General features: G+C 45.3%; 1 protein-coding gene across 5 annotated transcripts in view; it reads right to left on the reverse strand.

Annotated features, from left to right (window-relative positions):
- The window catches only part of GPM6B (glycoprotein M6B), a 153,746-nt gene that overhangs the window by 56,941 nt on the left and 82,437 nt on the right, over nt 1-14,368 (reverse strand). Inside the window, exon 1 of one of the 5 annotated variants that reach the window (XM_032389572.1) lies at nt 11,474-12,014. The exons of 2 other annotated variants lie outside the window; for them this stretch is intronic. In XM_032389572.1, the coding sequence (XP_032245463.1) occupies nt 11,474-11,582 (109 nt within the window). In that variant the 5' untranslated portion in view covers nt 11,583-12,014. Of the gene's footprint in view, nt 1-11,473; nt 12,020-14,368 lie in introns of those variants that run through there. 2 more of the 5 variants (XM_032389578.1, XM_032389574.1) reach the window with 2 other exon arrangements.

The following is a 14,368-nucleotide window of genomic DNA, read 5'->3' on the forward strand; positions in this document are numbered from 1 at the left end:
CCCCCCCCCCCCCCCCCCCCCCCCCCGTTCTCCATCACTGTTCCTGTCCACCTAAGTCATGTAAGCGTGCAGGGCAAATGATCTTTCACCTGCTCGAAGGGACGCCTGAACACCCTGGGATGGAGTCCACCGGGCTCCCGGCATTCTCTGGAGCGAGATGCCAACAACTGGTTCTCCGGAAGCACAGGAGACAGCTAAGATGTCACTGACCCGGGCCCTTGAACCTCTCAAAGTGGTCACCTTATACTGATTTTCTTCATATGTTAAGAGCACAAAGAAAACGGAAACCAGTCAAACCATTACACAAAGACATTTTCTGATAAAATTTAGACCCTTATCACCCACTTAAAAATATATTTTAGAAACAAAATGGATAAAACTTAGTGCTATTCAGTAGACTAACACAAAAACTGAACTTGACATTCTAATAGGTTTTGTTTTTTTCCCCCCAAACACAAATCTGGTGGTTTTAGTTTAAAATTGGTTAAGATCTTTTCATGGATCAGGGATTGTAATTTCTTGTACAACCAAAACAATCTATGTACTTTTTAACAACCAAAAAACAGGCTACTGGTAGGCTAGGCTAGGAAGACTATGCTATTTGTCAGCCCTGGAACCAACTGCGAGAGGGATTGAGGGGATCTGGGTGAGCATGTGGCTATCACCTTCCCCTCTTCTCCCCAGACGTGACCTTCCTGAGACTGCCTACTCGGATGGACGATGAACGACCCAGACAAGCAGTCTCTCCCCAAGTGATGCTGATCAACACATCAAAGTCTGAAAACCACTCATGTACGGCAGAGCATGATTATCCAACATAGAACCTGACAACATCTTTGAGATTTGCCAGTATGTAGTTTGACGGAATCTTTGAAATTTACTTTCTGCTATTAGAATGCCTGCTCTTGCTAGTTCAGGGAAACACCCCGGACCTGTAGATATGTCATTCAAGAGCCCTCAGATAGACGTCCACAGAAAACCAGGGCCCTGGTGGGTCAGCCACTGTCTGGTCCGGAGTTTGTATAACGTAGGAATTGCACAAAAACGTGAGCTGTTCTATTTAGTCTACTGCTCATGAGAATCTACACTAAAAAAGACACCCCCAAATTAAGAAATAAAAAAATAAAGACCTCCCAACCACATACTTTCTAAATACAGTCACATTTTTTTCAAATGCAATATTTTATTAAATTGCCTCTTCTGTTTATTTTCTGGATGGAATTAGAAGCAGGAGGAACTCAGGTAGGTCCTTCACTCCACTAACATAGTGGGCTCTCAAAGTTGGAAACCACTGAGACAACTTGAAATAACCATCCCTACCAGGTCAGATGGAAGCCATCCTAGCGTGTAGGAAGGACCACCAATGGAGAGTCAATGTGTGCAATCTCGCTGATTAGCAGATCAGGTGAATGCCAACTTCCACACTAACCCCACAAGCCAATGGATAAAACCCTTCCCCTGTTTGGGGGAGTAAGAGAGTGTGTAATGTTGGCAACATGCCAGTATACTTTAAAACACGTTCATTCTAGGGGCACCTGGGTGGCGCAGTCGGTCAAGCGACCGACTCTTAGTTTCGGCTCAGGTCCTGATCTCAGGGTGGTGAGATCGAGCCCCGCATCGGGCTCCGCACTGAGCACGGCGTCTGCTTGAGTTTCTCTCTCCCTTTCCCCCTTTTCCCCCTGCCTCTGCCCCTCCAATTCGTGCTCTCTCTCTGAAATAAATACATCTTTAAAAAAAATGTTCATTTTATGTTCTCAACCAACAAACAATTTGAGGTCACTTAATCATATACTCAAGTGGAATCAGAACGGGCTAATGTGATTTCAAAGTGGCCGCTAAATGATGGGGTCAATTCAGAGAGGAAGGTAACCAAGTACTATGCCACTGGGCTTTGCCCTCCGTCTGTACCACGAAGGCGGCAATGTTACCGAGGGCCCTGAGAGCACAAGCCATTTACCTTCATCTTACCACCTAGGCATTTAAGATGAAGTCACTGGAGTCAATCTAGAATTTCTTCACAGAAGCTACCACAAGAAGAGTTTTGTTCAGTTCCTCCCTGATTTTCTGGTCCAGTTTAAAATAAATGTCACGCACACACAGAATTCTAAAGCAGGAGGAAAATTTTAAAACCATCTAGTTCTTCTCTCCTTTTCTGGTCTGTAATTGGGAAAGACAGGACTAAAGATTCAGGTCTCTTGACTCACAGCCAAACATGCTCTTGTTTCTGCCTGATGCATAATTATCAAAGTAAATATTCTGTTAGGATAAAGCCCAAACGCCAAATCTGCAATGCACGCACTCGACAGAGATAATTCTTCCCAAAATACACATTACATCTTTGCAAAACCACATGCATGAATTTTACAAAATACCTTCTAAAAGTAAAATCGTATTGGGCCAAGACAGTGTAATGGAAAAGAAAACATAAATCCTTGGAAATCAATGCTTGTTAACATCAATTTATCTCCTTAATGAAAAGCCCCCGATAAACCATGCCATTGGATTAAGTGAGCTAATGCATGCCACGGGCTTTGCATAAGAGCTGGAAACTCTCAATAAAAAGTAGCTGTTATGATTAATAAGCAAGACCAGAGTGGGATTGAAAATGTTTTTTTCACGAAGGCAATAAAGCTCCAGGATGGAGCTTGTCAACCAGCCCCAGCCACAGGATAATGGATGGATAACGGTCACCTGCTCCACCCGCTCTCAGGGGAGAACCGAGGATTGTGGGAAATTCCCAGCTCCCAAACTGAGATCTCACTCATCCTTGCCCACTCAGGAAAGTAGATCAAAGCGCAAGGGAGTGACAGCAGTGTGTGTTAAGAATAGATGCACACACTTATCCAAGTAAAAAGGAAATCCACGCACACCTCCATGCTTTCTTATTAGCAACAAATTGGAACTTCTCACCAAGGACTGTAGCATGATGGTGATACGTTCCACAGCTGAGAATGGCTGCTTTGGGGGGACACGGAATGCCTTCAGCACTTAAAATGAGCAAGTTGTAAAAGAATCCAAGCTGCCGCTGCTGTTGTATCACTGAAGAAGAAATGCTCCCTAATGTTTGAGATAACAGAGAAAAATAAGCAAGTTCTTGATTTAGGCCAATTCCTCAAGTCCCAAAACTCAATATGAGTTTGTAGCTTTTTTTTTTTAAGTGCCTGCTTCTGAGGGTTGGCAGAGAAAGGATAAATTGAACATAGTACTGTGAAACTCATGCATATTTAGAAAATCTAATATTTTAATTTTTTTTTTAAGATTTGAGAGAGAACGCACACACACGGGGTGGAGGGGCACGGGCAGAGGAAGAGAATCTCAAGCTGACTTCCTGCTGAGCTTGGAGCCCATGCGGGGCTTGATCCCACCACCCTTGAGAGCACGACCTGACCGCAAACCAAGAGTCGGAGGCTTAACTGACTGAACCACCCAGGTGGCCCATGGACATTTTTATTTCTAATTGGCCACCCTGATAATTAGCTTGTTTAAAATGTCAAAAATCCTATTCGAGGGATTTGCTATGTAACCTGTTCTGCTGCCCACAGAACAGCTTCACGGGTGAAAGTGACAGGCAATTTGTCACATTCACACCCAGTAACTGATCAGTCAATATGTTAATTACCTGGTGGATTTATTCCTTTTAAAAAAGTTATTTATTTTTCACTAATGACTGCTAATTTGGTAATATTCAAAAAGAAAGGAGATCTCAATTTCAAACCTGTTAACCCCATACTTGTTTTAATACATTCAGCGGGGTAAAGAGAGAAAGTATTTCACAGTTTAAACTATTCTCATGAATAAAAAGCAGTCAGTTCATATATTCGCTTTACTCCGTCTCACTTGGGCCGCCCTAACGGTTCTCGCTCTGAAACCTCTGCCTAAAATTTTACCTTCAGCACTTCTCAGCCAGAACATTTGCATTTCTTTCTCTTTGTTTCTCACTCAGAAAAAAATCCAGATACCTCATTATTTCTCAATTAAAAGCGTACTAAGGCTTACAGTCGGAAGTGCACAGAAGGTGACGAAAGCCAATTCTTCCCTTTTTAAGTACTTGTAATTTACTGCTAGCAACACGGAAAATCAGTTCTAAGCCTTTTAACTCTTCCTAACTCATTGGTTTGCTTGACACACATTTCTCAAGCTCCAGCCACGTGCCAGGGATTGTGCCAGGCCCCGTGAAGCGAAGAAGAGAGTGGGGGTGGTTTGCCCTTTGAGCAGCTAAGGGGCTCTTGGGAGCAGAGGGACACAAACATTCCCTTATGATTAGCAAATATCGGCCTACCCCCTCGTGTGGGGGTACCGTCGCGGCGGCCGCAATCACAGGGGGATCTCCCTCACCAGAATGGGCAGTCCACAAGCCCGGGCGCCACGTCCAACTTGTTTCCCAGCGCAGGCCCAGCATCTGGCCCAGGGCAACTGCTATGGGTGTCGCTGACGGGCCAACCAGCGGGACCTGGTTCTCAGCCTCCTAGCACACACACAACCCACCACGGGAGGACGGGAGGAATTGGGGGGCGGGTGGGCACAGGGCAGTGATGGAGCTCAACTCACGGGAGAATGGCAGACAGAGGCAGGGAGGTGTGAGTGCCAAGGAGGCCTTCTGGGGGAAAGACTACCTGGATGGGTATCTGAGGGATACGGAGCAGCAGTCCTCACCCAGTGATGCTTTTAGGGATTTCATACTGTCTTCACAAGTCCCAGACCCTACTGCAGAAACTGGGAGATCACCATTTTCCCCAAATCCACCTGGGAAGCAAGTTCCTCAACACCTCTAATTAGGTCTCAGATCCTCACCTGCAGAGCCCGGTAATATTCAGTCCTCACACCTTAAAGTGGCCGAAAAGATTAAATAAGAACGTAGCAAAGTGGGGAGAATAGCGCCTGGCTCCTAAAACTATAGGTTAGCGTAGATAAAAATCAGTCATTTACATGTGCCTTTCTCAAAGCCATCATTATATAAGACTTTTTCCAAGTTGCCACCATTACCAGCGGCTACCTGAACCATTAAGAACTCTACAAGGGTTTTGCACAACTCTGAGTTTCAAAACAGGGCAAGAAGTCTCGCTTGCAGCAGTTGGCTTAACTCCCAGTTTCCTTCAACTTTTACATTTTTAAAAAAGATTATTTATTTTTAGAGAAAGAGAGAGAGAAAGAGCTCATGAGCCTGGGGAGGGGGGGGCACAGAGGGGGAGGGAGAGGAAGAAAGAATCCGAAGTAGACTCCATGCTAAATGTGGAACCTAACGTGGGGCCCAATCTCACAACCCATTAGATCATGACGTGAACCGAAACCAAGAGTCAGATGCTCTGACTGAGCCACCCAGGTGCCCCTCAACTTCTGCATTTTTATAGTGAAACGTGTAAGTGGACGATCACTGCTAGATGTAAAAGAATGCTCAACGAGGGACGCGTGGGTGGCTCATTCGGTTGAGCATCCAACTCTTGGTTTCCGCTCAGATTATGATCTCAGGGTCGTGAGATCGAGCCCCACATTGGGCTCTGCACTTAGCGCAGAGTCTGCTTAAGACTCTGCCCCTCCCCTCCCTCTCTACAATAAACAATATCTTAAAAAAAAAAAAAACAAAAACCGCTCAACTAGATTCTATATTAAGTCACACACACACAAGATGCTACTCAGAATAAGGTGGCTCTTGAATGCTGATCTTATGCCACCTGGAGAGATTAAACAAATGAACAAACAAAACACGTGTTAAACCACTGCTTTGTGATGTGAGTATGAATAAGACAAGTCTTGGGGTTGCCAGCATTACCAGTTGGTACTTTAAGTCACTAAAACTAGGTGGCGGTCTGCTTCTTCACTATGACTTCCTTGACCCGTTGATTTTAATCAGAAAAATAGATTAATGGTAGCTGCTGAGCAGCTGTGATTTTAATGCTAAACCGTGCTTACCATACCAATGAACAAAACCCGGACCTTAACTTAAAGAAACAAATCCACAGAGTCTGTCATTTAAAACCTGCTTGCGTCCAGTATGTGAGCTACTTCCCTGTAGAGGTGAACGAATGAGCTCTAACTGCAGTTTCTATCCAATGAAGTTCCGTGGGTGTAAATAACATCCCCTTGTTACAGTGCAAAGATTAACCAGCTTTTCAGAATTTATGGTCAAGAGAAACCAAGATGCCATGTTTAACTTTTTTAGAAAGCACATTAAATACCACCGCAATAAAGACACCCTGTAATTCTGTTTCACATGAAAGCATACTCCTATCAGTATCTCCTAAGCACTCAGCACAAACCTAGAATTCAATTAACGTTCATTTTCTAGCTTCAAACACTGGTATAAAACTATCATGCACTATATAGACTCCCCTACAAGCATACATGACAAATATACAAATTGCCTCCAATGAGTCATGTGAAATTTCAACTTGGAAGCACTTTTGTTGGTCTTAATGGCTATTTGGCAATGTATGCATTATTCTTCAGTTATAAAATTCACACATTTAAAGAACTAACTAAGCTAAAACATGCCCACAGGAATTAAATCAATGCACTTCCCTGCATAAAAATCAGCAAGTCAGAGCAGGAAGGAAAACATATTTTTCCTATTGTTGAACGTGGGATTCCACATCCAATACTGTCATCTCATTGTACAGAAATCCTGGCTGACTCTGCCACATAAAAATCAAAGTTTAACACAGAAAAATCTAGCTACACATCCAAGGAGAGCGCCAAATGAATAAGCTGAAGACATGACAAAACACAACTCCAAACGGTATCAAACCGCGATAAGGCTGCCTTTGAGAGCACAGGGATCCAGATAACCCTTCAATCACCGCCTTGGCTTATTCAAGTTTTTGCCATTTCAAATCGCAGATTTCTTTTTTTCTTGGCTCTGCCTCGTCTAGGAGGTGGAAGGCCCCCGAGGGCCTTCCATAACTTCCCCACCCGAGGCCCCGCACTGAGTGCGAAGCACACAGCCTTCCTGCAAGGGGGCGGCCTCAGTGCCCTAGGGAAGGGGGCTGTCTGGCAACAAGAGGCTGTGCCTCGGGGTGGGGGCGGGGGGAAGGACAGAGCAAACCCCTGAGAACCCACTCAATTCCGGGCAGCCCGCAGCCCCGGGGGGCGTCACGGGTGAGAGGAGTTGCCGCCCTATTCATCCCCTTTGTCCCTGCACAATACGGAGCCAGGGCCTCCCCTGATCATCATTCATATCGCAGCGATGACAGGCCGAGAGAAGACTCGGGAGGGGAAATGGGCCTCAAATTAGCATATTGCTCCCCTCCACACAAAGGAGGCTTTTAAGCTTCTGTTTTTTAAAACCAGGGGAGAGAGAGAGGAGGAGGGGATAAAGCAGGGCTGCTCTTAGCAACAGTGTCTGAATGTAATGATTTGCCTCCCTCCAAGGGACTTGGGAGTTTTGCAATTTTCTTAAAGCAGGCCTCTCAAATGGCCTCCAAACTTAGTAGAAAATATTTATTGGGCCACTAGGTAAGAAACATCCTCCCTCTCGTCATTAAATTGCAATTAAACTGATTTTAAAAATTCATTATAAACCCTAAACTCTTCCTCCAATCCTGGTATGGAGCAGGGCATCTCCCTTGCTCCTGGAGAAACTGACAAAACGAAGAAATCCAGTTACTGTAATACTTATTCAGGGGGAAGGCTCGGAGGGGACGCCCTTGCCATGTTTATTTAGACGTTTTTGATCTTCAGTAATAAAAAGGCGGGCGCGGGGGTGGGGGTGGGGGTGGGGGCTGAAAGGCACCAGGAATGCTCTGATTGCCCTGCGCCGGGACCATGGGCTGGGAGCAACGACTTCACGGTACCTTGCCTCACAGGCTGTGTCCCTGTGTTGGCCGAAGACGTCACCTTCGTCTTTGCTAAAGGGGAGCCCTAAAGCTGCAACAGGCCCCTGCTGGCAGAGCAGACAGGAACGGCTGAAAGGTCATAAAAACCGTATCAACCCAGTAAACCTCTAAGAGGCCAGGCAAAGAAATGATCTGTGTTTCACGCCACCAGATATTAATTCTCCAAAAGATGGAATCTCAACTCGAGGGGGAGGAATGAAGATTTCTCTGGCTCAGAATGAATGCTTTGAGAGGGCTCTGCCCCTTAACAAGAACTCTGAACCATCAGAGATAATTAAAATGATGCCCTGCTTCACGCAAGCTCCGGTTCCATCGTCGGGGCTCAGGCCTACCTTCAAGGCCCTCGGGGCGGGAAGGCCGCGAGGCTGGGCGAGTTAGAGCTCCCCCAAGGCCTAACATGGAGCCAGGCGCCGGCTCGGCGGCCCATGCGCGCCTGCCTTCTCTCCATTCTGGAAGGGAGAAGGAGGCGACTGGAAACGATGGTGGGGCCATCTGCTCTGCCTCCCAGCCATGCCCCCGCAGAGCTGGCATAGCCTCTTGCCTTTAATAGATGCCTACACACTGCCCCCTCCCCCAGGCCCACGTCCCCACATGGGACCCAAAGTGCACCCGTGTGTGTGGTCCGGACTCCGGTCGCCGATCCTGCCTCAGCCTCTCCATTTTCTCCAATGGACCCCCAAACCCGTGGCTCCCACCTCCATCTTAGTCTCCTCTACAGCACACACACGCCCCCTTGTCTCTATTTACTGCTGTCTCACTGGCCCGCATCGCCTGTCCGTGTGGGCCTCCCCTAAATCCAGCTCTCCTAAGGATGAGAGCCCAATTTAAAAACTGATGTTGGGGCGCCTGGGTGGCTCAGTCGTTAAGCGTCTGCCTTCGGCTCAGGTCATGATCCTGGGGTCCTGGGATGAAGCTCCACATTGGGCTCTCTGCTCGGCGGGAAGCCTGTTTCTCCCTCTCCCACTCCCACTGCTTGTGTTCCTGCTCTCGCTGTGTCTCTCTCTGTCAAATAAATAAAATCTTAAAAAAAAACCTGATGTTCAGGAATCACTAGATTGTACACTTGAAACTAATATAATACTGCATGTTAACTAACTGGAATTAAAATAAAAGCTTAAAACATTAGAAGGAAAAAAGTACAGTATTTAGGGAAAAAAAAAAGCTGATGTTCAAAACCATAGCTTAATTCTCCCCAATCTGATCTATAGATCGAATGCAATCAAGTCAAAATCCTGACAAGCCTTTTGGTAGCTACCAACAAGCTAATTCTCAAGTTCTTCTAGAAAGGTAAAGGAACTAGAACAGCCAAAATCATTCTGAAAAAGAACAAAGTCCGAGGACTCTCATTACCCAATTTCAAGGCTTACTACAAAGCTACATCAACCAAGGCAGTGTGGTTTTGACGAAAGGACAGACACAAGATCAGTGGAACAGAAGAGAGAGCCTAGAAATAGACGCACACAAATAAACTCACTTTTGAAGAGGGTAATTTTATGGGGAAAGAATATTCTTTTCAACAAATGGTGCTGGAACATTTGGATGTCCATATGCAAAATATGAAGATAGACACATACACCTCACACAAAAATTAACTCAAAACGGCTCAGAGACCACAATGTTAACCTATCAAACTCCCAGAGGAAAATACAGGGGGAAATCTGCAGGATCTTGGGCTTGGATGACGGGTATTTACATACAACACTGGAAGCAAGATCGACAAACAAAAAACTTGCCAAGGTACACTTCTATCAAAATGATAGCTTAAGGAGGCGTGTAATAATTGGTTTCAGCGTTTTTAATGACATCTGCTTCACCACAGCAGGGTCGGAGCCCTGTGTCCAGGACAAACAGCTGGTTGCGCATCACCCCCCCCCCCCACCACCCTCCAGACTCAGGGCTGATGTTCCTCCTCGGGGACCCCCACAGCCACACGAGCCGGCCCACTCTCAAGCCACGCGTGTCCTCTCGCTCACCACCCGCGTTCTGCTAGTGGTTTCAGGCCTGGCTCTGCGTCTGAGACTCCTAGGGTCCCCGGGGCCCGCACGCAGGGCCTGGCGCACGGGTGTATAGTAAATATTGCAAACCCAAACACTAACCGACATTCAGACCTTTGTCAGGCTCCCATTTCCACTCGAGCGCGGCCGAGAACACTTGCCCACACCAGAAGCAATTCCTGCTCCCCAGTCTTCCACTGTTTTGGCGACCCCCCTATTCTCCTCATGACCCGTCTGTGACCGTGTAAGAGGCTCAGGTAAGGGTCCAGTCTCTCTCATGAAGTCTCCACTTCTAATAGAGTAAGATGGCTCCTCAAAACCCCTCCATACGAAATTGGAGGCAATGATTCCTTTTCGAAGCTCCCGTGGCTCGTTCACAACACACACGCATGTACGCTTCGAGACACGTTCACACATGTGTACATATATACATACATGAAGGGAAGGATGAAGGAGGATTTGATGGGGATGAGGAAAATGAATTCGCCTTAGAATAATTTGAATTCTGAAGGATGTAAAATATTTAAGTGGAAGTATGTGGATGGCGGCGCCTGGGCGGCTCAGTCGGTTAAGCGTCTGCTTTCGGCTCAGGTCATGGTCCTGGGGTCCTGGGATCGAGCCCCGCGTCCGGCTCTCTGCTCGGCGGGGAGTCTGCTTCTCCCTCTCCCTCTGCCCCTTCCCCTGCTCATGCTCTCACACTCTCTCTTTCAAATAAATAAAATCTAAAAAAAGAAGTATGTGGATGTATATACGCCTGTGTGTACATGTGTCATACCACAATACATATGTACACATATTTCAACGCACATGTATGTACATGCAGGCACAAACCCCTCAAAGCCATACGCACACAGGGATCTGTGCATGTGTATGTGTGTATAAACACGTGCGTGTGCAAACGGACCCGTTTACATGCGTGCACATGCACGCACACATGCGTGCACATATGCACACTTGCACATAATCATATTCATATATACACGTACTTTCTACTAAGCATTTCATATCCTTCTAAACTCAGAATATGCTAAGTTGAATTCCTCTTCTCCACCCCCACCCGATGCCTCCCTCATCCTTCCCAGAGCTCTCCCTTGCTGTCAAAAGCATCACCGTCATCTGAACAACTTCCAGTTTTTAGACATTCAGAATTCCAGGTCTGCATTTACCTGCTAAGGCCCTTTAGGAAGGCATTTAACTTCTCCCTCTCTGGCCATCCACGTCCACATCTGTACAATGCTCATAATAAATCCCCATGTCAACGTGTTGTTCGGAAGAGTCCTTCAAATTCTACAAAATCTCTCTATGTACCATACGCGCGCTCTTTCTAAAACACATAGCAGTTGGCTAGGACTGCTGCACACTGGATTACTTACTGGCTTGTGTGTGTTTCAGGAGTTCAAATCCATCCTTGCCCCTTTCTCCAACCTCTCCTGGCCTGAGGCTTGGATGGCAGCAAGGGTTGTGTAGCTGGTTACTAACCCCTGCGATCTTCCCTATCTCAAAGCCCAAACCAAAGCTCATCTGTCCAATCTTCACACTCCCATGGAGTTGTTCGCTCAGCCTCCAAAGGACTCCCTGCCTACTAGACCAAGTTGGCTCTCACAGACCCACGTGGATCACCCTCCTCCGAAGCAAGTCGTCCACACTCACCTGTAGGGCTCCTCTCGGTTACCCGCACGGCGCCGCTTGCCTCTACTTCTTGGACCAGTTTCCTCCTCCCTCTTCCCTCTCTCCTTTCACTTGTCCTAATTCTATTCATTTTCGTGGCATAACTCCAAGGCTACAGCTTGTGGGAAACCCTCCCAAGGATTCGGTTCTCAGCCCATCTTAGGTCTATACCCTGCCAATTCACCGCATGATGACGTCCCAGCTTTCCCCCCAAAGCATCCTTGTGTTTAAGTCTTCCATTCCAAAACGACTTTGACCTCTGGTGGCACAGGGACCATACAGGGTACTTCTCTGGGGCTATACCAAAACACCTAGCTTAGGTTTAGAAAAATGTGCTCACATTCAATGAGAACTCATTGATTTTTCAAATAACAGTTACTAGAACATTTGTAAATGCTTCGGTCCCATGGCTTCTAAAATCAGAGCATAATTTTTCTATCTTAAAAACATAAAAATGGACCACACGGTATCATCTCTTTTAAGAAATTGGTTAAGTAAACAGCACTCCGTTACCAGAGAGGGAAAATTTGGCAAAGTATATTATTGAGTGCAAACTTACATATTGACTATATTACGTTGGTAAGGCTCAATGTGTAGAAACACTAAGTGGTTTTAATTTTCCACCTACAGTTTGTGAAGCCCATGGGCCCCGAATGACCTCAATGTTGAACAGGAGGCACATCCATCTGCCAGCAGTAATTATTTTATTGACCTGATTAAAGAACAACTATTTCCATGGTCAAAAAGATCTATCCAAACACATCAGCCTTAGGCACACAATGGCAGTAATTAGAAATGCATATTTCCCTAATTAAAATATGAGTCAATGGGCAGAACATAAAATAATGTATTAACATTTACTCAGCATATTTCTCTCACTGGTTATGGTGTATGATTAAGCCAAAAACCATTTTTAAAAAGCTTTGAGCGATTATTGACACACCATATAATTCAGCCATTTAACGTGTACAATTCAATAGTTTTTAGGTTTTTTCTTCCTTTCCATTTGTGCAGCAATCTAATTGCAAACATTTTGGTTGCCCCTAAAAGAAACTCTGATCCTATTAGCAGTCGCTCGCCCTTCCTCCCTACCCTACCCCATCCCCCAACGCTGGTTCTGCACAACCACTAATCTACTTTCTCTATAAAACTTGCCTGTTCTGGAGATATGTCGTCCTTTGTAAGTGGCTTCTTTCCCTTAGCACAGTGTTTTCAGGGGTCAGCCATGTTGTAGCAAGTATCCGAACTTCCTTTTTTTAACTGATAAATAATATCCTATGGGACAATAGACCACATTTTGTTTATCCATTCTACAGCGTGTGGGCATGTGGGCTGTTCCCACTTTTTGGCTATTATGAATCATGCTGCTATGAACATTCATGTACAAATTTGTGTGTGGATGTAAGTTTTCCTTTCTCTTGGGTCTATACACAAGGGTGGGATGGCTGGGTCATGTGGTAACTCTGTATTTAACCACCTGAGGAACTGCCAGACTGTTTTCCAAAGGAGCTGCACCATTTTACATTTCCACCTGCAGTGTGTGAGGGTTTCATGTTTTCCATATTCTGACTAATACTTGCTATTGTGTCTTTCTGATTCTAGCCATCCTAGTGTGTGTGTGAAGTGGTAATTTCATTGTGGCTTTAATTGGCATTTCCCCAAAGACATCTTTTCATGTGGTATCTATTTGCTTATCTTTTTTTTTAAAAAGATTTTATTTATTTATTTGACAGAGAGAGAGTTAGTTAGCAAGAGCAGAAACAAGCAGGGGGAGTGGGAAATGGAGAAGCAGGCTTCCCACCAAGCAGAGAGCCCGATGTGGGGCTCGATCCCAGGACCCTGGGATCATGACCTGAGCCGAAGGCAGACGCTTAACCGACTGAGCCACCCAGGCACCCATATCTTTTTAAAAGAAATGATTATTAAATCCTTTTCTATTTTTCTTTTGAGGTTGTCTTTTTATTATTGAGTTGTAAGACTTGGAAAATACACACACACACACAAACACACACACACACACACACTCTGGATACAAGTCTCTTAGATGTAGGATTTTCAAATAATTTTTTCCAGTCTGCCAGGTGTTTTTTTACTTTCTTGATGGTTTCCTTTGCAGTACAAAACTTTTTAGTTTTGATAAAGTCCAATTTATCTATTTTTGTTGTTGTTGTTGTTGCTTATACTTCCAGTGTTATATCTAAGAAACCACCGTCTATCCTGAAGTCATGAAGATTTACTTCCTTGTTTTCTTCCAACGGTTTTGGTTTTAGCTTTTACATTTAGATCTGTGATCCATTAGGAGTTATTTTTTGTGAATGGTGTGAGGTAGGGGTCCAACTTTTTTTTTTTTTTTTTGCATGTGGCTATCACATGCAAAAAAAATATCACATATCAAGCTGACCCAGTATCATTTGTTGAAAAGAGTATTTTTACCCCATTTTTAATTGTCTTGGTATCTGTTGGTCCATTAGGGCTGCTTTAACAACTATCATAGACTCGTGGGGCTTAAACAACACACATTTATTTCTCACAGTTCTGGACAATGGGAAGTCCAACATCACGATGCCAGCAGATTCCCTATCTGGTGAGTTCCACTTCTTGGTTCATAGATGGTCCTTCTCCCTGCATACTCATATGGCCAAAGGGGTGAGGGAGCTCTCTGGAGCCTCTTTTATAAGGGCACTAATTCCATTCATAAGGGCTCTACCCTTATGATCTAATCGCCATCCAAAGGCCCACCTCCTAATACTGTCACATTGGGAATTAGGTTTCAACACATGAATGGCGGTGGAGGGGGGGCGATGGGCACACATTTATTCTAGAGCAGTACCCTTGTTGAAAAGCAACTGACCACAAAAATGTAACGGTTATTTCCTG

The sequence above is a fragment of the Phoca vitulina genome, unplaced genomic scaffold (genome assembly GCF_004348235.1).
Source record: "Phoca vitulina isolate PV1807 unplaced genomic scaffold, GSC_HSeal_1.0 scaffold55, whole genome shotgun sequence".
Lineage (NCBI taxonomy): Eukaryota > Metazoa > Chordata > Mammalia > Carnivora > Phocidae > Phoca > Phoca vitulina.